Source organism: Hylaeus anthracinus, unplaced genomic scaffold, assembly GCF_026225885.1.
Source record: "Hylaeus anthracinus isolate JK02 unplaced genomic scaffold, UHH_iyHylAnth1.0_haploid 4, whole genome shotgun sequence".
Taxonomy (NCBI): Eukaryota; Metazoa; Arthropoda; class Insecta; order Hymenoptera; family Colletidae; genus Hylaeus; species Hylaeus anthracinus.
Window position 1 is genome coordinate 15,643,130 of NW_026535289.1, and position 25,557 is coordinate 15,668,686.

Genomic DNA, 25,557 nt, shown 5'->3' on the forward strand with positions numbered 1-25,557 from the left:
AGTAACATATAGCTAAGTAATAGTGAATCCAGTGTGAAATAAACAAAACTACTACTAAAAAGTTATGTATCGCTTATTTTAAAGCGGAGTATAGTAAACGAATCATCACACGCTGATATATGTTATATCACAGTATAAATGACACGTAAATTTATTCTAAAATACAGCACTATAGAAATGTCGAAAAATTTAGCTGGTCAGTTAATTAAAACGAATACGTAAACATTTGTGAAAAATCGTAATTAAAAGGATAAATCCAATAAAAGATTATGGAATGCAAATTGATTGTAGAATAAGCATAACCAATGCATCCGGCAAGGTATGTGTACACAGCATAAATCCATCGTGTGCAGTGTGCAGGGTGTGCACTGTGCACCAAGTATGCGTACTATTGCACGAAGAAAACGTTGATTGGTCGATCGATCGATAAGATGTGCCTGATCCGCCAATGAGAGCAAAATTGGGGGACAAAAGTCAGGTTCCCCTGCAATATGGCTGTCAGTATAAATTTGATGGTTGTAACATGCGTTTCTCTCCGAAAAATTTGACAAATAGTCTGTCTATCTGTCGACTTTTTCAAAATACGCAGCGTAATGTGATTTTCGAGGAATCAATACAGTGGGAAACGGCTATGCGGGTTAGCTGAAGAATAACGGTTGGATTAATTGTATTTTAAAATCAGGTATGTTTAGGTGTTTGTCGATCGCTATTTATTTATACGTCCACATATTGGATTCTTTCGTAGCATCCCAGCAGACATCGCGTTGCGTTCAATTTTCTTAATTAAAACAAACTGTGTCATGCCCGAATCTCGCGTTACCCCTGTGTCCACGATCTTTTAAACCGATTAAAAAACGCGTCCTCGCAGATGTCATCTATTGTCACCACCTTATCAACTAAACTCCAACAGATTTGCGTTCTTGGAATTGACAATCGTTCTTTTTCTACCGGATAATAATTTTTTTTTCATCGGCACACGAGAAATAACGTATAAACACTTTTAGCGATTTCTCTACTCCATTTTATTTTACACAGCTGGAGCATTAAGTGCACTTCCTACTGTACTTTTATCGTACATAAGCATACAACCAAAGTACGTTCAATAATATTTATTTTGTTAAACGTTGATACTTTTATTTTGATTTCAGGTTTTCATAGCTGTTTGTCGATCGATATTGTTCGTAAATATGACATCAAGGTATGATATCACGCATTGTATAATGCCCTATGTAAAGGAGATTAATTTAATTATATGATTCCACGCAACATAAATAATGTTCTTTCATAGGTTGGATAGATTGTTTATACTATTGGAGACAGGAACAAATGCGGTAACTAAACGAGCCGCAGCACAACAATTGGGAGAAGCGCAGAGGTTACATCCTCACGATTTACATCATTTGTTAGCAAGAGTTTCTACTCTTTTGAAGTCTCCGCAATGGGATACAAGAGTTTCGGCTGCACAGGCTGTGCAAGCTATACTCGCTCAAGTTCCTGCTTGGGATCCACAATATTTTAAAAAAGAAATATGTACAGGTATCGGCCAGGTTTTCACATCATTTAATAATAGATAGTTTGTCGTGTTCGAATGCTGATTTTCGATTCTTGTTGGTTAATAGAAGACGGAGAAACAAAAAAACATGTACCAAATAATAGATTAAATTTGGAGGACTTTGATATGGAAAAAGTCTTGGCGCGTAGTTCGCATCTGACTGGATCGGAAGGCAGCGAGTACGATTTAATTGCTGCCGACGGAGAACAAACGCCTAATCAAGACGAAAAAGTTATTGCTGCCAAGTTGGGTCTTCATCCAAGATTAATGGGCGTCGATACGTCGGATTTGTTTACCACCGAGGATCTTACACCGGCAGTATTATCACCTACCACGAATACACAGATGAAAATGTCCGTGGGTGAAACGTTAAAACAACCCGGTGGACTTAGCAGACGTGAAATGAACAGAGCTAGACGCAAGGTATTATATATATTATAGTATGTTTCCCTGATTGAAACATTACGAATGGAAAGTATTAATGTATCGTATTGTTGGAAATATATATGTATTAATATTTCTTGAATATAGGCACGTCAGTCAGTTTCGAAACAACGCTCGCGAGAACCAGATGACCATCGCAGCAACGATGACTATCATAATAATTCAAATGCTCAATCACCCGTTAATAGCACAGGCGAATCGTTAAATAAAAAAATAAAATTAGAAGAAGTGATTTCATCGGAGATGAATCTTAATTGTAATACGCAAACTGAATCAACAAATGGAGTACCAGACAGTACCGGTTGCTGGCCAGATTCTGTGATAGATTGGCCTCTAGAATCGTTTGCTGAAAATCTTTGTCAAGACTTGTTTAGTCAAAAGTGGGAAGTAAGGCATGGAGCTGCGACTGCTTTACGAGAACTTATTAAACTCCATGGGAAAGGTAGGTATAGTAAGATCTTATATTTATACTATATTACGTTTATGATTTTCCTCGATAGTTTTCAACTGTCGACGTTAACGTAACGATAAAATAATATAGTAAAACTTGGCTTTTACTGACCATTTAATACAGGCGCAGGTAAATCGAGAGATCAGACTGCGGATGAAATGGAAGAAGCTCATTATCAATGGATCATAGATGCCGCTCTACGTTTATTATGTGTGTTAGGATTAGATCGATTCGGGGACTTTGTTTCCGATCAAGTTGTCGCACCCGTTCGAGAAACGTGTGCTCAAGCGCTAGGTTCTCTTTTGTTACTAGTGCCAAATGAAAAAGATAACGATGAAAAAAATAAGGGTGTCGTGGGAATACTTTCGGTTATGCTGAAACTTTTAGAACACGATGAATGGGAAGCGAGGCATGGTGCATTACTTGCGCTTAAATATTTACTCGCCGTACGAGACGATTTACTAGACGATATATTACCAAGGGTCTTTCCGGCCATCATGAAAGGTCTTTCCGATCCTGTTGACGATGTAGGCGCTTCTGCGGCCAGCGCGCTGATACCAGTGGCATCTGCTCTCCCACGATTATTAGAACCATCCGAGTTGGAAGCTGTTGTAATTCGCCTCTGGGAACTTTTACGCGAACAAGACGATCTCGCAGCGGCATGCAACAGTTTTATGGGGCTACTGGCTGCTATACTTTCGCTACCTACGGCTCGTGCTTGTCTTACACCTCAGCCATTGTCACAGGTAACGATTGTCGTATAAAGAAAACGATTCGTTCTAATGTATGTCTGATCTGTGAGTGTGAACAAAATTAAATTGTTATCGTAGGTTTTGCCACGATTATGGCCATTTCTTAGTCATTCTAGTTCGAGTGTCCGTAAAGCAACGTTGCAAACGTTACAAACGTTAACCGGAGATGACGGTGCTCGCACCGAAGATCGAAAAGAACGATGGGGTGAAGGAGGTGGACTCGTATTACAGGAAGCTCTTCGTCATGTATTTCAACGTGTACTTATCGAGCACGTAACTGCCATACAAGACATAGCCGAACGCGTTTGGGAGAATCTAGTCGTACAGAGCGATCTCGAACTATTATTGCACGCGGCGTGTCCTCTGGTCAGCACGTGGCTCTGCCTTGCCATGCAACCAGAACACGTGCCATTTAATCCAAACTTATTAATGACTATAAGTTCGCCTAATAAAGGAACTAAGAGTAATCAGATTATCGGTAGCTGCGACGGGCAATCGGATACCGGTAACAACGGAGGAAACAACGCTGCAAGCGGAAACACAAAATCGATATCCGAACTGAAAGTTTATATCGGTGGGATCGAGACTGTAGCTCAGAATATAAGGAAATCAAACGTGGTCCAAGCTCGTTGTAGAGCCGCGCGTATGCTTGGATTGCTATCGCATTACGTAGTCCAACCAGCGCCAGGTGTTACTTATACACCGGATATACCTAGTCCTGCACTTTGTTACGCTAAAGTATTACTGGCACATCTTAACTCGCGCTCGGCATTGCAGCGCACCGTCGCAGGTTTGACGATGTCTCACTGGGCGACTGTGAACGATACAAAACCGCCTACGATACCGGACATTCTCAGGTATATCGATAAATCTTTCTATCTCGTACGCATTCCGCGCGATATTGGATACTTTTTCAAGTAATGTTTCAGATTTTGCTAAAACTCTAATGTATTATATATCTATCAACGAATAGAGATATTTACGCTAATATTACGTTTCTAATTCGAAAAGGAAATTCGAGATATTACTTTAAGAAGAACCCGATTTTACGTGGAATGGGTCCTTCCTTACCGCTGATTTAGTATAACATAATAATTATGTGTTTGCTTAAAAGGGACAAACTCTTGGGGTGTTTAAACGAATGTGTATACTATGACGAGATTGCCGCATCTTTCACTCGACTAATACACGACAGTCGTGATTACATTGCCACTCTCAAACATTATAAATTACCTGTTCCTATCGAAACAGATGCAACGGGGGTAATGACGCTCGATCAAATTGCAAGCCTTGCCGGGAAACCAATTTCAGAGCTTAGCGGCATGGGCAATGCGACAGGTTCCGGAGGACCGAGTGGAGGAAACATTAGCTGCGGTCCGAGTACGATTAAATTAAAGCCAAAGTTGATAGAAAGTTTGGAGGAAAGGCGAAAAGCGTTGGAAGTGGGCGCTGCTGACACAGCAGCGCAACAGCTTTCCCACAACGTTATGTCAATGGCTGCGCTTGCCGGTGCCGCGACGATGTTGCATTGCCTTCCTCCGTCCCCGCAACCGCTTAATCCTTTAGTAAAACCTCTAATGGAAGCTATTAAACGCGAGGAAAACGAGGAGCTACAGAGATTAGCTGCAAAACATTTGTCGTACCTAGTCGACCTTTGTCTAGATAGAAAACCTTCCCCTAATGCAAAGGTACGCATGAATAGTACGCATGGAAAGTGTCGGTGCATTTGATCGAATTTCATTTTATATACCACAGATATCGACCAATTTATGTACATTCCTGTGTTCGGATATCGAATTCACGCCTCGCATAAATATCGAGACGGATGCGGATCTTTCCGATGGAATTCTTACTTTAAGCAATAGACAGAAACACGCTGAAAGAGTAGCTTACAATCGGGGGGCGACGAGTGGTCTCGGCGGAGGAAGGGGACCAGGCCGGCCACCCACGACTGAAATTCCTTTGGAAGAGCTGCTCGCTTGCGAAGAACCCGAGGCGAAAGCCGCCAGAACGCGTCGACGCGGAGCTACTTTGGCGCTTACCGCTATAGGTTTGCTTTAACGACTATCCTAACGCAACGTAATAAATATACATATACATATGTATATAAGGTTTGCACACTTTTTACAGCTACTCATTTCGGAAATCAATTGCCTATTCGTTTACCGCATCTCTGGGAACTAATACTGCCGAATCTACTACGAGAAGATAAAAAGATCACCGGCCGTGAAAATACTCAAGAAGAAGTGAATCAGTTAATTTTTGGTTTACAAGTGTTGGAAATTTTGGCTCCGAGTCTAGACAAAGCTTTACTGCCTCCTGTTTTAGGATGTCTTACGTGTTTGTGTAAATTACTGGCTCATCCGTATAAAGCTGTTAGACATATGGCATCGCGATGTATTTCCGTATTGGCTACGTTAGATACGGAGAAGGTAACGTAACAGTTGGACTAAACTCTGTCGAGTTGTCTGCATCTAGTTGTTTTTATCTCTAGTCGGTTAATCTTGTTTGCAGGTAATTATACATATTATGAACAGCGTAATACCGCTTTTAGAAGCAACTGGCGGAGAAAAAGTGTATTCGACGACGGTAACGGCACCGAGCGAGGTAGAATCTGTAAGGCAAGGCGCAGCCGAGGCATTGACATGCCTTGTCGAAAATTTAGGTGTCAATATAGTTCCATACGCTGTGCTCTTCATGGTTCCTTTACTTGGCCGTATGAGCGACCAAAATCAATGCGTAAGACTGGCTTGTAGCGCAACGTTTGCGACACTCGTACAACTTCTACCCCTCGATCCTGGAGCGATTACCGACCCACCAGATTTGGTGTAAGTTTAGTCAACGTTTTAGTTAACACACACACACACAGTAGCTTTAGTTAACTTTTTAATTTGTTCAAATTCTGTTCGGACTCGTACTAATACGATCCATTTAATATGTTCCAATCCAGGGAGAAGAAAGCTCAGGAACGACGGTTCTTGGAACAACTTTTAAATCCACGCAGTATTCCAGATACCGAACTACCGATCCCTGTTGCCGCAGAGTTGCGTTCTTATCAACGGCAAGGCTTGAATTGGCTGAATTTCTTAAATCGTTATCGACTTCACGGCGTACTATGCGACGACATGGGTCTTGGAAAAACGCTACAGACGCTTTGTATTTTAGCGCTGGATCATCATCGTAATCCACACGCCCCGCCGAGTCTGGTAGTGTGTCCGCCGACTTTGACCGGGCATTGGGTGTACGAAGCAGAGAAATTCTTCGAAACGAAACATCTTTCGGTGTTGCAATTCGCCGGAACACCACCCGAACGTGAAAAACTACGGCCAAAAGTTACTTCCCATAGATTGATCGTTGCGAGCTACGACATAGTGCGTAAGGATATCGATTACTTTGAAACACGTCAGTGGAATTATTGTGTGCTTGACGAAGGTCATGTGATAAAAAATGGAAAGACGAAAAGTGCAAAGGCGACGAAACGATTACACGCCAATCACAGGCTCATACTGTCGGGAACGCCAGTGCAAAACGACGTACTCGAACTGTGGTCCTTGTTCGATTTCCTGATGCCGGGTTTCCTGGGCACCGAGAAACAATTTGCGGCGAAATACTCGCGTCCAATTCTAGCCTGTAGAGAACCTAAAGCTGGACCAAAAGAACAAGAAGCGGGTGCTTTGGCTATGGAAGCACTGCATAGACAGGTCGTTATTTCTTATACTCTTTGCTTCGTTGTTTCATATTTTTGTCCAATTCCCATCCGATACTCGTACGACCCCTTTAACCAACTATTTTTCTTTTTCTTATCTGTAATTCATTCTGGCCAGGTTCTACCATTTTTACTTCGAAGAAACAAGGAAGACGTTCTCCAAGACTTACCACCGAAAATTACACAAGACTATTATTGCGATCTATCCACGCTGCAACGTACATTATACGAAGATTTCCGTACCCGACATTCTGCTAGTATGTTTTATAACGCGACGTGTACCGCATCCGTCAAGGATCCTCAAGGTGGGCATGTGTTCGAAGCGCTGCGATACCTACGTAACGTTTGCAATCATCCGAAATTAGTGCTAAATCCACGGCATCCACTCTATCAATCGGTTCGTATCGTTCAGATTTATCTAGTTTAAAACGTAGCTTTGCTCGTTTCTCTCATTTCCAAATGTTGTAGGTGTGCAATTCGTTGAAGCAACAGAAAAGTAGTTTGGCCGACATAGAGCACGGCGCTAAATTACCCGCGTTGAAACAGTTGCTATTAGACTGCGGTATCGGACAACCGCAACAGCAACAAAACCGTAATTCCGTGTCTGCCGGCGGTACGCCGGATAATCAACCGCCGCAACAGCAACAATTGGTGAGCCAGCATCGAGCTTTAATCTTTTGCCAGTTGAAAGCGATGCTGGACATAGTAGAAAAGGATTTACTGCGCACACATCTGCCGACTGTTACGTATCTTCGTCTCGACGGAAGCGTACCAGCAACGCAAAGGCATTCCGTGGTTGCCCGTTTCAATGCAGATCCCTCGATAGATGTACTCTTACTGACAACTCAAGTCGGTGGACTTGGCTTGAATCTAACCGGCGCAGATACCGTCATATTCGTGGAACACGATTGGAATCCTATGAAAGATCTTCAAGCGATGGATCGAGCGCATCGTATCGGACAGAAAAAGGTTGTCAACGTGTACAGGCTTATCACTAGATCTACGGTAGAGGAGAAAATTATGGGACTTCAAAAGTTTAAACTTTTAACGGCAAACACTGTGATTTCGACGGAAAACGCTTCATTGGAGACGATGGCTACCGATCAGGTAACAAACAATCCTCCTCTTTTGCGTTATAGTTGCCTTCTTGGTTACTTTCTTATCGTTTCTCCACCTTCTTACTTGGTTCTCTTAGTCGAGCGAGCATCTATTATCTTGTTGATAGATAAAGTAACGTTGGCGATTTGTTGCAGTTGTTGGATTTATTTTCTTTGGACAGCGGCAGAGGAAAGAGGGCTGACGGTCAAGGAGACGCTGGATCAAAAATGGCTCTTCTCCCAGGTGTTAGTCGTTCCGTCTTGGATATCCTTCCCGAGTTGTGGGAACAACAACAGTACGACGACGAATACGATTTCGATTCATTTTTATCGAAACTGAAGGCTGATACCCAATGAGTTTTTCATTTTAGTGAATCAGGCTTACCGAACCGCGTATCGATTCAGTAAAGTCGACGCGTATTTAAAAACTGGTTATGTCGTCGTGCAAACGTACGTAAAGCAAACACCGATCAACAGAAAAGTCGATATATCCCCGCGTTTCGTTCTCATCCATAGACTGAAAACTGAAAACTGAAAATAACGAATATTCTTTTATTAGAAAATAAAGACAAGAAGATACGATATGTGAATCACCTACCGAAAAAAAAGAAAAAAGAAAAAAGAAAAAAAAAAGATGTTCGGATAAATAAGCTGCAGATAACATTGATTAAGTACTATAAGTAAGCGAGTCTTGTTTATTTATAATAACTTATAAAAATGTCGATGCAAATACAATTCCGTATTTGTACCAACTGACACCGTGGTGCATATTTATTTATATATTATACTAGTCTGTTTCTTTAACGCACACCATCTCTATATCGTCCAGACCTTTCAGTAAACGGCATTACCGATCGTCTTGATCGTATATCGAAAATTCTCTTAATAAGAACCATAACCCTCCCGAGTTGAATGATATATGTATATCCCCAGTGTGACCAGAGTCCGACTATCACAATGTTTCGTTTTCGTTCGATTCACAGTTTCGATATGCATTTTGGATCCAGGTTTCCAGCTGCGAATATATTATGTGGATCCAGATGTAATTTGGCAGCTCGGTAGAGGGACACTCCCTGTTGGCCGACAGCGTCCTCGTAAAAACAGGAACGTAGTTTGCCCACACCGTGATGGTGGGACAAGGAACCGCCAATGGCGAGAATCTCTTCGCGCGCGACGTGCTCGATCGTTTCGTACGTCTCGACGGGGTCCGAGAGGTTATAATAGTTGAACGCCATGTAAAAGTATATACAACAACCGGCGTCGTAGGTTTGCGTAACACGACAAGAGATAAAGTATTTTTCGATACCGCGCGCGTAACACTCTCTGGCCACACGCGATTTCACGTTTCTACATAACGGCAGAGCACGTTTCCAGGAAACCGAGGTTTCAAAAGATTCGGCCAAAACATAGTACTCGAGACCGAGATCTCGAATGTACGCTATTACGAACGTTAGTACGTATCCCCGTTCACCGTTTGTTTCCCCAGCTGGCACACCGTTGAATTGTTTCGCGATGTTATAAATCTTTTGTTCCTGCGCCGCTACGTCGGCCGACGTGTTGCCTTCGAACAAGAGCGTAGCAACGCACAATTGGTCCCACTTGAAACCTTTTATCATTGTGATATAGGCTTGCTTGAATCCTTGAAGAATCAAACCACCCCAGCCAGTCTCGGGTCTCAGAACCTGTCCAAACTGAAACTGCTCGTTGTCCATCAGGCGTATGCTCGCCGGTTGACATCGTTCCATTGCCACCTACCCGCAAGTATCACAAGTCACATACATTGTTTTTTTTAGATGCAAATGGCTAGACGTCCAGAGATGAGCAAAATTCCATTCGGTGTTTATAAATAAATAAATGTAATAAATGAAGGAGTTAGAGGGTGGAACGAACGGATAGCCCGTGTGACCGATTTGCCCATCTCCGCGGACGTCCAGATGAAATTAAACGTTAACTGACGCTTACCTGACGCATCGCCATTACACCGGTTTGAAAATTCGGAAAAACTATGCTACCGTATTTAACTACTTTTGGTATCGGCCTAATTTTCAACACTACTTCCGTCACGACGCCCAAAGTTCCCTCGCTACCGAGGATCACATGATCGAAATCGGGTCCACACGAGGCACGGGGTACCAAGATACCCCTTTCCAGCGTTATTTCGGGATCGTCCGTTCTGCCAGTGACCATTCTCACTCGAACGACTAGATCCTCGATGTTCCCGTATCGATTCTTCTTCATACCGCTCGCCCTCGTCGCGACCCATCCACCTAAGCTGTTCTTTCAACAAATAACCACATTTTTACGTTTAACGTGTTAACCAGATACGTGCTCTACTTTTGTTTGTTTTTCTTAATGGGATATATCGCGTACCTAGAAAATTCGTAAGAATCCGGTTCGTGACCGGAAGTCAGACCTTGAAGGCGCAGTTGTTTTTCGAGATCCTGACCGATGATACCAGACTCACAGCAGGCGATTAAATTTTCCCTATCTATCCATAATATTCTATTCATTTGGCTAGTGTCCAGTAAGATTATCGTTCGTCGCTCGTTTGCCGGACAAGAGCATGCACAGCTGACGCTGGTTCCACCTCCAAACGGAATACAGACCGATCCATACCGAGCGCATAATTTAATTATTTTTACGACGTCCTCGTGACTCTCTGCAAATACACATTGGATAAATATTAGTAGAGAATCCATTACGAGATTCTACAATTTTTATTTTAACGGCATATCTATTTGGAAGAATAATTTTTCAAACGAAACTAAACGTACTACACCTGTACGTGTATATGATTTCTCCCTTTGTTTGCTCGTAAAAGGAACAACGATCTAATAATGATATAAATATTCGAACAAGGTGCGACGCGCCTTAAGCAATTCGTTAACGAGTAAAAGTACTAACTTGTACCATCTGCAGCGTTCATTACATAAACGAATGACACGGGAGAACCGCGACTATACTTAAGTACGGCTTTGTACCCGTAATGCACGCTACGTTTAACTTTTACAACTACGCAAAATATCGAAACGCTTTCATCCGTAAGAATAAAAATGTAATTTGCACGTTTTAGATACGTAGAAAATCCATGAAAATTATACATATAAACAATGTATTCGAAATGCCAACGGAGTCAGGATAAAAAGTAGCTGTAGTTTTCGTTGTTTATTACTCGTTTCTCGTTCGTTAATCGTGTATCGTAGTTTGTTCGAGGCTCGTTCTTTACACGAGATATACCTTTCAGAAATTACAGTGTACATCCAAGTCAAGGCTTGGACGTGCGTCCAACTCGTACGTCCCCACTCGCTAAGTATCTTCGATAAATCGATAGCAACACTGTACAGCTAAAAGAATCCCGAATCGGAGAGTATGCGATTAGTTTGAAAATAACTTGTTTCGCGCTGCTCGCGATACGCTTAAAATTTTAGAACCGTTTTACTGTCACCGATCAAATGAACCGAAACTACTTATAAACGGAAAACTTGTTCGAGTCGATCCTAATTGCCTCGGAATTGATATGGTTAAAACTTAAACACCGTTAAAATAACAGAAAAATAATTAGAGATAGAATTGGATCGACACGTTCGTCGAACTCACTTGGCCAGAGGACGATGTCGGGTATTCTCTTGAACATGCCATGTTTTAAAATAAAAATTTCTCGCACCGTGTGCCCGTGCGCTCTAAAGAATCGATCGATGCCTTTTGTGGAGTACTCGATGTTTAACTCCTGAATCGCTTCCATGTGTTCCGACGATATAACCGGTTCTGGAAAGTTTGTTGGCATAGATTGACACGGACTTTTCTTGGTCATATCAACGCCAACCACGTCTTGAACCCATTTGGTGAAATACGGAAGTTCTTTGTTCCCGATCGGGTACCTGCGAACATTTCGTTCATCGTTCACCGTCAAAACATCGAAACGAACGTTGCACGTTAATCGTCGCGACCGATAAGAAACGGTGCCGGCTATTTTCTTCCTCTTTTGCGGGAACGTTTAGTGTCTAGCTAGGTGATAAGCAAACGCGAGGAAACTTTTACTCGATCGCTAATAATAAACCCTCTGTTCTTATACGTTATACAATCATCGTATAAAAAAAGCACGGAACATTTTTATTGGTTCAACTGGAAAATATTTATTTATTTGATTTTATTTGAAACTCGTATCTACCGATAGTACACCTGGCGCGATAACTTTGATAAACTAAAATGTATCGTACAAATCCTGTTTCCAAGAAATCTACAACCTTCGAACCGATTCAAACGATTCTCACAAACGGTTTACGTGTAGTAGAGAGTTACGCGTGGTTTCATCGGTATATCTTATCATCGAGATTACCTAGAAAAAGATTCTTACGAGTTTCTTAATAATAGCCATTTCACTTTCGACACAGGATTCAAAATTAGGGGATTAGAAATGATCGACGAATAAAACAATGTCGCGCTTTGGTTCTGGTTTCGAGTCGGTATACATAGGAATGTTTAGGAACGTGCATCGACGACACCAGGCTAAGGCTAAGGCTCGAGTAAATAGAAAAAAATATTAAGACCAGTCCGAAGATACCGCGGTTATCTTACGTAATGGCGACTCCTCGACCAATCAAAAATATAAGGTGTACCATCAGAGGTAAATCGAATTTAAATACGTCACGCTCTATGAATGATGGTTATTCGAAAACAAGTGATTTTTAACAAATTAATTAAATAGAATAATAATGGACAACTATTCGTTCGATATTTCATGCGGACGATTCGATACGCTTCGACTACTTGGCTACGTGTACTCCGAGTGTTTGTGCATTTATGAGAAATGGAGATACGAGACTCGAATACGTTGCCGCGTTTAATCCCTAACGGACGCGCGAAATACTATATTTAACTTTTAGAGAAGGCTGTAGAATCGAAGAGATGATCGAAAAGCGTTCGCGAAATATTTCCAAGTTCGTTTCAATAATTAACACTTTCGGCTGTGCATCCCGTATATTTGTTCGCGCTCATTAGAATTCATTTACCGGATAGGAGTCGAGTACACTTGATCGGTGTACCAAGGCTGACGGGACAAACGGCAAAAAGATGGACTTTCTCGTTTTTCGACTTACGACATCCGAGTGGAGGGTAAACACTAAACACGTTCCAGACAAGAGGACGCGACGCGACGCGACGCGACGCCTGACCAAAGCTCGATCGACGCATTACGGTTATTTTTTTCTCGAATACGCGGCAAGGATCTATTAGCGCGTAACGCATACCAATTCTCCGCACGAATGCATTGCATTCGTCCTGTTACAATACTAATTACGAATTACGAGTTAACGCGGTGCGCAATCGGTTGTACGATACGTTAACACGGTCGTTTAGGATGCTTATAAAAGAGATCGAAACTAAAGTCCGTTTCGACGATTAAACGCGGTAATTGGTTCGGTGTGTTTGTATTCGATGGTTTATCTTGGTCGGCATTTTGCTACGCTAAACCGGCTAAACTATCGATTTGCTGCGGCCTAACAGTAAGTTTGAGTTACGAATAATCGAATAGTAAGACACGTATTAACATCGTAACATCGTGTTATTTCGCATCTCTTACTAAATAACATTAATAATAGGCCTGTAATATTTACACGATTGCGAATCATAGATGCACGAGTAGCGCTCCTTTTACCGTGGATGACCAACACGAACAACTTGCGAAATCCTTCATTCTTAAAGGCGTACGGTGGTGTCATCGTGTATGCTGTATGGCATCGTTACGATGGTATACCTTTTACAAGTGATTATTATCGTTCGAGTGAAATTCACCATCGCGAATCTGTGTCTCGTCGACTTACGTTTTATTTACCTTTTATTTCTATTCGTTCCCCTCTTTCTTTACTCGTTGCACAAATAATTCCTACAGCTGGAATCGGTAGCAAGAATTCGTTAGCTAAGGGTCAATCGTCATTCTACAGACAATTCGATTATTATACAACAATAGTACACGCGTAATCGTCGGCATCGCAATCTTTCAAAATGATTGATTCGTAACGTATATTTCTATGATTTTCTTAATTACTCTTTTTCTATCGATAAATTACTATTATCGAGGGTATACCGAGTGACATTTACGAAATTATCATTTCTCTGTTGCTTCTTCTTTTCAACGAGTTTTCAAAAAAAAAAAAAAATAAATAATAAACTTCTTCGTACGATGAATTCATCGTCAGAGTTTAACGAGATGATCCGTGTATCGAAAATACGAATTTCCATTTGGAAGAGACTTTTAACAATGGGAATGTCAATTGATACCAATAAAAATTCATTCCGTCGTTAAAACATTATAAATCGCATTGTTTTCCATCGAGTTCGTGTTTAACGGGAAACAGGAAGCTTTGTAAAATGATTTTTAACGAGGCTATTCGATTGTATTTCACGATATTCGCTATACCACCGCGTGTATACGTATATTATATCGTATACATATCAATTTTCTACATCTTTGCATACAACGAGAGGTCCGATAGAAATGCATTTTGCTTCTCCGTGTTCGTTTGTAAAAGTTTCCTGCGAAACGGTTGCGAACGCGATAATGAAATGCTGATAAAGAACTCGGATGCAACATTCTAAACAAAACAACATACGAGCTTTCTAAGAATTCATCGCAGACGCTTGTTTAACCATCCGTTTGTTTACTTTACCACTTTCCTAACGTCCCTAACGCACTTGGACTACTTAACGTCCCTGCCTTTCCCTAACGTTTCCCTAACACAAACAACTGAATCTTCTACAAATGTACGGAACGTAATCGAAAGCTGTAAAGCAATTATTATTAATTTAACTTGAAGTGAATCGAATACCATTACTCAACTGAATCTTCTTTTCCATTCCGCCTTTTTTTATTCCGATAATAAACCTACCGTTTCAATACAAAGTAACGTCAACCTTTAAATAAGCGTTTCCGCAGACAAAGTATATTTTATCGTATGCAGTTTCGAACAAACGTTACTGGTTTAGTCGCAAAGCAAATACTACTCGAGGTATTAAACTCGAATATAGGCACGGCTGATACCGCGTAAACGTAAACCGTAAAGCCTTCGGAAATCGTATATCGCGATATTATAATTATTCGCGTTGCGTTAACGTATGCGCAAACACGATAGTCCAAATCTAAAATCCTTTTTATGTCTGTATGTATTATAATTACTAATTAGAATTTAATATCGTTATCTACATACGCGTCAACACCTACCTATGTTATGTTTAGTTTGCGTAAAATAGTTAAAGATTAGGCACGGTACGATACCGATCGAGTTATCCTTTGCGAAAGACTCACCGGTTGCCAGTAAACTCGAGAATGTTCTTTTCGTTGACACGAAATTCGGAATCCCTGTATCCCCAGCCATTCCACTTCAACAACTCGTGCCTAGAAACATTTGAAAAGGGATAAGATTAATTGGCGATTAGCATTAATCGTCGATTAAAGAGACTGAAAAATATTTGAAATCGAAATTCGCGACACGTTCGGCGCGCATTTCTTACACCACGTGACCAATCGAATAACCAATCGGTAGAAAGAGCACAACTCGGTAGATAGCGAGCAAGAATCCGGTAAGCACGAATCGATTTTTGTGGGAAAAGTATGAACCGATATATCGGGAAACGCCGTGAAAAATCCAACGTTTCAACGATTTAGTCGTTTGTCGTGCGACCGAACCGTACCTGTAACCCATCGACTGGTAATCGCGTAAACCAAAGAAAATAATACGATATTATCGATCGATCTCTGTCTTTTTCCTCCTCGAACGATACCAAGGGTGAACGGTGAATTGAATTCGTAGCATCTGTCGATGAGTCAGCTGGTAGTTGTTTCGAGGCGTGGTTAGGAAAAAATTAACAATGTTCACGGTATCGGTGAGATTATTCGCGATTTCGTCCGGTCGTATCGGGTTCCGTTGAGAGTCAACGCGAACCAGAAATTGCCGGTACGAGACTGACCTTTTTTGCGGTATGGCACTCTGGAAACTTGTGGGTTCGATTAAATGCTCCGCATCCTCGATCGTTCCGTTTTTCGTATTAGTCGACATATCCTATTGACTGCACAGAGAAGGGCCTAACCTTTAGATACGAACAACACGACCAGTGTAAGCGTAAGCGTAGTAGGTGCTTGAGCGCGCGCTCTTCACGGCAGTGTGTTGACTATTGACACGCGCACCGGCAAACCAAATTTAAATCAATAGAGTCCCCGCCCTACAGCTGCCCGCCTACCGACGGATCTTCTCCTCGCCAAAGGAACCAATCACTTATACCCGATCCCACGATACATTCTCCTTCTAAACCACCAACCTTTCCACCTACTATAGTAGTCCCAACCCGACTCACCAGCCACGGCACACAACGCTCAGCTCAGTTCATGCTCACCAGTTGGCCACTTCTGGCTCTGGCTTTCGCTTTCCTCAATCTCGATCCTCAGCCTCGCGCACATGTCCCATACCCCATACACCATACCCCATACCCCATACTCCCACATGCTCCGTAACGCTAGAAACCGCTATGCTATTTCCTATATTATATATTACCAGATTCAGGGATTCTTTCCATGAAACAGTCGCAATTAACCGAGCACGATTCGGATTTGCGATCAGTTAGCACGTCGACGTACATCGACGAATAATTTAATCTTGTCGTCTAGAAGAACATGACCAATCGGAACGCCTGTCCGAAAGAAACGAGGTCTCGATTGGCTGCATCCAGAACGATACCGCTCCCTATCGCTCACTACCGCTTATCAAACCGCTTTCCGAATGCTTGCAGCAGCTCACCACCGCTCAGCCTACCAATTTTTCGCTCCCAAACACCACGACCGCTCTCCACACTATTAGCTGTTCACGCCGTACGCGGCCGTACGGTACTAACTGATCGTAACCAAAACAATAACCTATACTTAACCAAAGTTTCGAGGTTATCCGATATGGCACTACGTGTAAAGTTGCAACCGAAATTACTTAATGTAAACAGAGTACCTGGTAAACCGAAAAAAAGAAAGAAGGTTACACTCGTATTCGATGAGAAGAAAAGACGGTAATTAAATTCACGTTAATCGATAGAATCATAAAGGTTGCAAACATCGTGAACTCGCTACACTTTTTGATATAGAGACTTTTTGACAGGATTTCACAAACGAAAAGTACAGCGACAAAAGAAAGCTCAAGAGGAGCTGAAACAACAATTAAAAGAAGAACGAAAAAGAATTAAACAAAATGTAAGTATACTTGTTATTTTCGATGCTGTTAAAGTAACGAAACGTGTTATTTTCATAGGCACGGGAACGTTACAAGAAATTACTGTCGAGTCGTGACATTCCTGAAATTCAACAATTATTGTCCGAACAAGAATTTGAAACAGAGGGACACACTGTTAGTGTTTTAGAATTAAATGTTGCCGATTTTGCCGATAAAAATGTATTAATTGGTGAGAATAAAGGTATCGGTAAAGTAGAAAATAAAGAAGAAGAAGAAGAAGAAGAAAGCGATAAGAATTCCGAAGATGAACAAATTGTGGGCATGACGTTAAAGAAAAGGAAAACAATTGAAATTTCGGAAGAAACTAAAAAAAGTAAACAGATCGATAACGAAAAAGATTTTAAACGAACGATTAAAAAAGCTGCGTTACAACAAGTGAAGAAAAGTAAAGCATTCCAACAAAAACAAAAATTGGAACGTCAAAAGAATAAAAAGGAAAGTATGAGAAAGCTTAAAAGAGTTCAGAAGGCTCGGAAACGTAGCGGAAAGTTTAGAAAAAAGTAATTGACCGAGTCTTTTTGTATTTTGTTTCAAATGTATTGTAAATAAAAGTACAGTTTGTAATAAATAATTTTAGAAAATTACGTCTCCTTTTTCGCCCCATTTTTCACGATAAATGGACATATGGTTTTATTTAAGCATTCAGAACATTTAGGAAAACGTGGTAAGCAAATTTCTTGGCCAAACCCAACTAGTAGATGATTTACCTCTTTCCAAAGATCCTTTGGAAGCCACTTTTCTAACGCGAGTCTTGTTTCTTCCGGGGTCTTTGTTGGCTTCTCTACCCATTTCAGTCTATTAGAGATACGATGCACATGCGTATCGACGCCGATACCAGAAACTTCGCCCCATGCTATTTGCATACAAATGTGAGCCATTTTTGGTCCCACTCCTGGTAATTCGCACAATTCCTTTAACGTTCTAGGAATATCGCTATCATATTTTTCTATTAAAATCACCGACGTTTTCTTGATATATTCTTTTTTCCTCTGGAAAATATTGTTATCCGAACAGATACATGTAATATTTCAATGTCTTAACGCAAAATTTATTAATACTATACAAAGTATACCTTCCAAAATCCAACTGGATATATAAGTGTCCCAAGAGTCTCATCGGGAGTATTAGCTATTATTTCTGGAGTACAACCGTAACTGTTTAATCTTTGCATAGCCGCATGAGTAACTTGATCCTTGGTCTGACTACTAAGCATCAATGCGATCAATGATTGAAACCTAGAGACTTTGGCGGATGCTTTCGGATCGGTGCATTTGTGACAGCCCATTTCGTCGACAGGTGCTGTTCTATGTTTCCTCATTTCCTTAATATTTTCCAAAATAGTTTTCCAGTTTGGTGGCATCCAATCGTGTCCTTCTGCTTTCATTTCTTCTTCCACATTTTCAGTTTTCGCTTTTGAAATCGTTACGTCCTCCACAGTTTTTGATTGCTCGTATTTTATTTTTATCGGTGTACGCTTTTTCCTCTCTGTTTTCTTCGGTAAATCGTTCTCATCGTTAAAATAGCTTGACGTTATATTCTCTGGATCTGTACTGTCGACTTTACTTCCAGATCGTAAACATCTCGATGATTTCAAAGTATCTAACTTTAATTTTTTACTCATTTTAAAACAATAGTATAACATACAGATGCAAATGCGATATATCTCTTTGACAAGTCAACGAACACACTCTGCCACTACGTCTCTACTCGACTAAACTCAACCGCTGCTGCTGACATGATTTATAAACATAACCTTTTACACTTTCATTGCATCAATTTAAAATTCGAACTTGATGCGATCCGCGCATGTGCATTACTTCGTAAAAATTGACAAATCAACACAATGGTTTCCTCAAACAACACATAATACGTTACGCATTACGTGCGATAGAGAATTAAAAAAGCTTCATAAAATGAATAATTTTTAACAAAAAAAAAATAACATTATTAATTTACACGAAATACACTCGTTCAATTTTTACTTGATTACAGAATGAAAAAGGTTTATATATTACTTTTCAGTTATTTATTTTTCTTATATAACGAAAATACTTACATAAACGAATGCATAAATAATAAACTAATGTAGCACGGATTTCACATAAATCATCGAGAAACTAATAACGTTATATGTATATAATATATTCATTCTAGGATAGCATTGAATCCAGATAAAGCTTTCAAAACTTCTAATTCTTTTACAAAATTTATATTTTACCTACTAAAACAAACTTATAAACTATTCAAATGAAACGACCTTACTTGGAAATAATTATATTTTTATGTACGACAAAAATTGGTCTTTTACCATAAATGCAATTTTGATATGAAAAAAAATGATATCTATAGATAAATAAAAAGCTTTCCTTACAATTAAAAATATTTCAATAATCCATTTAGATTTGTATCTGATAATCGGAACATCTTGACTGTAGATTACCTTACACGTATATACACAATATTATCCAGTCTCAATAGTTATATGAAAAATCAGTAAAACAGAGTCCAAAATTCCATTAAAGAGATAAAATATTTATATTATAAAAGGTGTACTTGTATATTATTAGGCATACATGCTAATTGAATAGTATGCAGTTAAGTGTACTAATTATAACTAACATAAGTATAAAAAAGATAAAGTAATACAACAAAAATTGTGCAGTGCATTCCCTTTGCTGCTCCGTATCGCACCCATTCCAACTTGCAATTAGTTTGCAAACATAGGATTACCTTGTATCGTAATTTACGTATGTTATTCTAATATATACACGTCCGTGTTTACTCTGCTAATACCATCATGCGTTACAGCTCATTTTTCTCCATATACGTGTAGATGAGCAAATATTTTGTTACGAATATTGTCGATCGCACTCAACGCTGCTGTTATATTCAATTTGGAGAGAATATAAAATATTACTTGTTTATACATGCATTCGTAATTGGTCTTCTTTCAAGGCCAATATAAAGTACTAATACAACTCACAACCATACCAAGAACATCGACATTGGTATTACTACCGAACATGCTATGTACTTAAACGATAGTGAAAATAATTTTCGGAAAAATAACTCGTATCGTATTCCAAACCATTTCCTTGAAACATTTCAAACATCTGGATCCAATGCTTATCTAACACATCACCAACGATAATGGACGGAGTGGAGGAATGCATAGATAAAAGCAACCACGAAATTTAAGGTACAACAAGTATCGTAATCGAAACCTTATACTAGTACTTGTGCCGACATTCTATAGAAATAAAATGTTTAACATTTTAAAACTGCTCGAATAAAAGGAAAAGTACAAATAAATTTACAAACGTAACATCGATTAAAGTAGCCAAGGAAAGTTCAAAGATAGACGTCGGTTCAGAGGCAAATCAAGTAAATGGCAAAATGGCAAAGACTGCGATTCAGGTTGGTTCGCGTAAAAGTAAAACAATGTTTGTATCGTGTGCTCTTACTACACATCGATGCGGCTAGCCTTTGTACTCAACCTGGAATCTGATTAACGATAGCATTAGGGCCAATGGAGACAGTTGGAGGAATCGTAGAATCTTGCATTAATGTACGCGTCTCTTCTTCCTGATCGGAAAGCGGTATCGCCGGAGTATCATGGGAATTTGACTGCTTCATCTTCAGTTGACTCGGCAACTCCGTGAGTACTGGCCCGTACTGCGAAGTGGAACCCACCAGCAAGTCAGTCGATGGATTCAAACCGCCCAACATCTTTCCTCATAGCAACGCGTATATAAGATAAAGAAACGAACGTACGAACCAGAGTATGGATCGCTTCCGGTAAATAAAACCAAACTCAAAATATATTTCTATTAAAAATATCTCGCCTACCTGACCGCTGCTTCCAACCATTCCGCTTCTCGGAGATTTGCCGCGATGGAAGAAACGAAGCCATGCCCAGATAAAGCCCAGCAGCAGGCCGACAAACATCATACCAGCACCTAATGCCACGGAACTTTTCGCCGTGTCTTCGACGTGTTCTTCTATAGTTGTCGCGGATGTTGTTGGATGGTCATTCACCTTTATCTACAATCGTTTACTAGTTTAGATTCGCATAAATAAACAAAAAATACTTATATAATAATAAAGATATTTATATAATTAATAAAATTTTTAAATTAACACAAGTAAAAACACAAAAGAAACGAATAATAGAAATGTTAGAGTTACCGTAACTACTATTTGTTATCCTACTCGTAAAACAGTTATAAATTGATTATACATTTTGTTCAAAGAAAAAAAACGTTTAAACGTGTAAATTTATTGAGATTACTCGAACATTAAGTCAGCGGCACACTTGTTAATTCAGGTGAATGATAGACTATGATGGTCTATTTATTCCAAGTTTCTATGAAGCGTTTCAATACAATTAAAATATACGATACGGCGTATTCGTATAGCGAAAATACTTGCATGTAACGATTATCGAATAGTTGTAAAGTTACCTCTATTTTATTTTGCTGTGATGTGTCATCCGATACTAAACCGACCAGCATCGTCGTGAAGCCAGCAATGAAAAATGACAATGCGACCGAAATTAATACCCATTCGAACCATTTTCTAGAACTGAGTTTATGCCTGGATATGATTCTCCAGAAACCACTTCTTAACCCGCCGCCACCTCCAGCACCGTCACCTCCGCTATCGTACGTGTAACCCACCGTCGTGGGTTGATAAACAGCACCACTGTCTGGCATATCTTCTCGTGAAATATACGCAATCTTCACGATTTTCTTGTGCCCAACCAAGGGCACTATACTCACTAGCGATACGTTATCTTCACTGATCGCTAATCAGTAATTAGTGACAGTGACTAGTGATTAGTGAGTTATTGCCTTTGCCCGTTACAATATACAACTGGTTACAACGCGCCAAATAATCACACTCTGTCAATGTGTCAGCTGTAACGAACGCTTCTAATTACTTCAGATTTCAAAGGTTCCAAGTCTCTGTATTATATATTGCGAACTCAATTTTTCACTCTTTTGTCGCTATATGTATACATTCGCAATGCAGATACAACGTGCAAGTATAACGTATAACGTACAGAGCTAAGACGTCACGTACCGTCACCCTGCCGTCACCGTCCAGTACCGTCATGGACTGTAACACACGTAGATGCACGATGCACGTACAAACACGTACAACTGCTTACGGACCAATATGGGCAAAACCCTAGGTTTCGAATAAATCTGAAGTTTGCTGATATGTCTATCTCCGTTCCTCTTTTGAAAATTTTTAAAGAAGGAAACGAGATAAACATATCGGCAAACTTCAGATTTATTCGAAGTCTAGGGTTTTTTTGCCCATCTCTGCTACGGACTATATACTGCCCTATCACCAATTATCGTCAATTCAACTATACCGTGACGAGTGCCATAAAGTGCCATAAACGATTCGAGCAGCCCGACTAAATTTTCCGGACTTTATAATAATATGTCATTGATTTGGACCTTTAGCCTTGTATTTATAAATACAAAATTAATTTTAATTTCATGCCGGTAATCAGGTTTTAGTGGCGCCATCGGTGGTGAAATGCCCAAGTTTCAAGTAAAAATAATTTCCATAGTTACCGGTAGATGGCACGGCTTACTAAAGGGTGTGTGGATCGACCACCATTACATTACGATTTACTCGTCTATAGTCATCTATAGTCTATAGTTGTCGACAGTTGTGGACAGTTGTCGATACATGTTCGTTGAAGAATTTCGTTTATTAAATCTCGTATTAGCTAATTAAAAAGCACTAGCCATGGCAGAATTCGTGGAAAAACGATGCGAGGACATGATTCCTGAATTGGAACAAATGGAGAGAATTAAATTATTCGATAAAAATGAAATTCGGTAGGTGAAAAAGGTTATTTTTTTAAATAGGTTAATTACATTGTTTACTTGTTAACTTTTATATTAATCGTTCACTTTTACATATTTCACATAGAGGAATCGCAAAGAAACTGAAGGAGAATGAATACAAAATTCAACGACTTACAAAAACTAAAGAAGACTATTTACGATATATACAATACTTGATGGACCTTCTTAAGTTGATCAAACAACGTAGAGATGTATGCTGTCGCAATTTCTTTTGTTTTATTTTTATTCACTGGTGAATAATTATTATATAAGTATATAACACTTTAACAGTCGTTACTGTAACTTTTTTCAGAAATTTGGTATTAACCAAAAAAAATCGGATATCGATCATATAATTACAAACAAAATGAATCAGTTATATAAAGATGCGATATTTAAATTCCAAGATGACATACGTTTCTGGATTGCGTATATGAAATTTTGCAAACACGTTGTAAGTACTCGAATCGTATTACTTTTTGGAATATGTTTGTCAATTTGTTAATGGCGATGTGTGATGCGACAGCAATTTCAAAATAGCGTTAGTCGCATGTTGGGCAGGATGCTACAAGTACACCAAGATAAACCTAAATGTTGGCACATCGCGGCTCGTTGGGAGTTGGAAGAAAACAAGAATAAGCAAACTGCTCGTCAATTTCTGCTTCGTGGTTTACATATACATCCGACTTCTCAATTATTATTTATAGATACTTTCAAGTAAGCGATATTATAAATGTTTTTGAATTTTTTGATTCGCTTCGCGTTCCTTCTTGGGAATAAATTTTACGTGTAATTTAGATTAGAATTAGAAGACGCAAAGTTGGATGAACAAAAACACGAGAATACCGATTCTGTAACGCCAACGGTAACAGAAGACGATATGAGTATTGGATTGAAAAGGGCTTATATCGTATATCAACAAGCATCGAAACATATAAAAGATATTAAATTCATAATAGAATTGCTCGACGCAACAAAGGAGCATAGCAATACAGAAAAATTACAACATAAAATTGTTAGGTAGGCAGAGTAAAATGAAATGTTAATCGTGTATCTCTTTCTTAAGAATTCAAAAGATAATCTTCATTATAGCGACATGATAGAAGAATACGCTCACGAACCTCTAATGTGGGATACAATGGCACGACGGGAGTTGGAAGGACTTGTTCAACCTACCGTTGACGATGCAACAATGGAAATGGATACTTGGAAACAAACCTCGTTGAGAGACCGTATAACGTCCTGTAATAAAGTTTATCAAACGGCGCTGAAAAAAATTAAGACCGAAGAAATGTGGTCGCTGTACATAGAATGTTTAATAGAAATCAATCAGAAGGCAGGACCTCTGCCAAATTTTAAAAGAAAGTTATTAAAAACTGCATTTATGCAAGCACATCAAGCAAAAAAATTGATGGAGAAATACTATTTGCACTGGGTTGGTAACGTTTCTAACCGCTATCCGTTATATTGGAAATCTTTAAAATTAGTAATTATATGTTGTAGGTTAACATGTTAAATACCGAGAAAAAAGACGAAACTACTGAAAAAAAATTAAAAGAAGTTTTGTGCATGGCAACCGAAACTATACCGAGTAGCGTAAACCTTTGGCATGCTAGATTAAGGTACTTGTTAGTTTCAGGACAAGACGAAGAAGCTGAAACCATTTTTTCAAAGGTACTGTAACACTTGCAATTATTTTTAATATATATAGAAAAGCTTACAACGCTTTGTTTAGGCGATACAAATCCTCGGAGTAAAATCGTTACCTTTATGGAAGATGAGGATATTACATGCCCAAGCAAAAAGTCCTGAAAAAACAGAAGAAATATTCCAAGGAGCAGTACAGGGACATCCTAACATTGCTCAAGAAATAAAACCTACTTACATCGAATGGCTGGTCTTAACAAAGAGTGCGCAGCTATAAATTATAAATCTGCATTTTACGTTATTTTATGATTTTATTTATATTACATCGTATATTTATTTTAGGTATACAAGCAGCGCGCAAAGTTTACGATAGTCTTTGTTTGCAACCACCTTTTTCTATAGAGTTGCACAAAAAAATGTCGGAACTAGAACTTATGCAACCCGAGATATCATTGAAACATGCAAGAAAATGTCATGAAATGTCAACGTTACAATTTGGCAGGGATAACGCGAGTGTCTGGATAGATTACGTGACGTTTGAAACGAAATATGGGGAACCAAAAAAAGTTGGAGAATTACATAGAAGAGCAGTGAAAACTTTAGAACCAGGGTTAACGGATTCCTTTATTTCAGAATATAGTTTAATTAAAGCGAATCCAGATTCCTTAAATGCGGATACATAATTAAAGTATTCTCGAACAGAGCAAAATTTGTAAGACGAAGGTATGGTTAAGTGAAATAATAAACACACACACTTTCTATATATATATTT

General features: G+C 39.5%; 6 protein-coding genes across 8 annotated transcripts; 3 read left to right on the forward strand and 3 right to left on the reverse strand.

Annotated features, from left to right (window-relative positions):
• The first annotated feature begins 496 nt into the window (after window positions 1-496).
• LOC128894932 (TATA-binding protein-associated factor 172) lies at window positions 497-8,760 on the forward strand. 2 transcript variants are annotated; one of them, XM_054157038.1, is made up of 15 exons: window positions 497-682; window positions 1,149-1,198; window positions 1,289-1,536; window positions 1,620-1,975; window positions 2,084-2,438; window positions 2,571-3,193; window positions 3,278-4,056; window positions 4,314-4,887; window positions 4,955-5,249; window positions 5,330-5,631; window positions 5,714-6,027; window positions 6,150-6,900; window positions 7,024-7,302; window positions 7,374-8,012; window positions 8,159-8,760. In XM_054157038.1, exons 2-15 carry the CDS (start codon window positions 1,188-1,190, stop codon window positions 8,357-8,359), a joined length of 5,727 nt encoding a protein of 1,908 aa, XP_054013013.1. In that variant the 5' UTR covers window positions 497-682; window positions 1,149-1,187; the 3' UTR covers window positions 8,360-8,760. The 2 variants fall into 2 exon arrangements, with proteins under 2 accessions (XP_054013013.1, XP_054013012.1); XM_054157037.1 differs by lacking the exons at window positions 497-682; window positions 1,149-1,198 and having other exon boundaries at window positions 1,275-1,536.
• Window positions 8,670-16,326, reverse strand: LOC128894933 (alkyldihydroxyacetonephosphate synthase). The gene is made up of 6 exons (XM_054157039.1): window positions 15,965-16,326; window positions 15,303-15,392; window positions 11,600-11,880; window positions 10,373-10,661; window positions 9,965-10,274; window positions 8,670-9,753 (listed from the first exon to the last, which is right to left on the reverse strand). The coding sequence occupies exons 1-6, from the start codon at window positions 16,051-16,053 to the stop codon at window positions 8,980-8,982; spliced, it is 1,833 nt and encodes a 610-aa protein (XP_054013014.1). The 5' UTR covers window positions 16,054-16,326; the 3' UTR covers window positions 8,670-8,979.
• Window positions 16,327-16,585: 259 nt separating this feature from the next.
• On the forward strand, window positions 16,586-17,865 carry LOC128894935 (nucleolar protein 12). Its single transcript, XM_054157041.1, has 3 exons — window positions 16,586-17,047; window positions 17,123-17,228; window positions 17,287-17,865. The coding sequence occupies exons 1-3, from the start codon at window positions 16,665-16,667 to the stop codon at window positions 17,770-17,772; spliced, it is 975 nt and encodes a 324-aa protein (XP_054013016.1). The 5' UTR covers window positions 16,586-16,664; the 3' UTR covers window positions 17,773-17,865.
• On the reverse strand, window positions 17,806-19,150 carry LOC128894934 (endonuclease III-like protein 1). Its single transcript, XM_054157040.1, has 2 exons — window positions 18,341-19,150; window positions 17,806-18,257 (listed from the first exon to the last, which is right to left on the reverse strand). Exons 1-2 carry the CDS (start codon window positions 18,908-18,910, stop codon window positions 17,850-17,852), a joined length of 978 nt encoding a protein of 325 aa, XP_054013015.1. The 5' UTR covers window positions 18,911-19,150; the 3' UTR covers window positions 17,806-17,849.
• Window positions 19,151-19,779: 629 nt separating this feature from the next.
• LOC128894937 (uncharacterized) lies at window positions 19,780-22,394 on the reverse strand. 2 transcript variants are annotated; one of them, XM_054157043.1, is made up of 3 exons: window positions 21,732-22,394; window positions 21,118-21,312; window positions 19,780-20,943 (listed from the first exon to the last, which is right to left on the reverse strand). In XM_054157043.1, the coding sequence occupies exons 1-3, from the start codon at window positions 21,981-21,983 to the stop codon at window positions 20,761-20,763; spliced, it is 630 nt and encodes a 209-aa protein (XP_054013018.1). In that variant the 5' UTR covers window positions 21,984-22,394; the 3' UTR covers window positions 19,780-20,760. The 2 variants fall into 2 exon arrangements, with proteins under 2 accessions (XP_054013018.1, XP_054013017.1); XM_054157042.1 differs by having other exon boundaries at window positions 19,780-20,997; window positions 21,732-22,393.
• A 513-nt stretch (window positions 22,395-22,907) lies between these two features.
• Window positions 22,908-25,548, forward strand: LOC128894894 (U3 small nucleolar RNA-associated protein 6 homolog). Its single transcript, XM_054156957.1, has 9 exons — window positions 22,908-23,129; window positions 23,224-23,350; window positions 23,452-23,592; window positions 23,665-23,855; window positions 23,937-24,158; window positions 24,231-24,573; window positions 24,642-24,812; window positions 24,874-25,048; window positions 25,128-25,548. Exons 1-9 carry the CDS (start codon window positions 23,038-23,040, stop codon window positions 25,466-25,468), a joined length of 1,803 nt encoding a protein of 600 aa, XP_054012932.1. The 5' UTR covers window positions 22,908-23,037; the 3' UTR covers window positions 25,469-25,548.
• The last annotated feature ends 9 nt before the right edge of the window (window positions 25,549-25,557 follow it).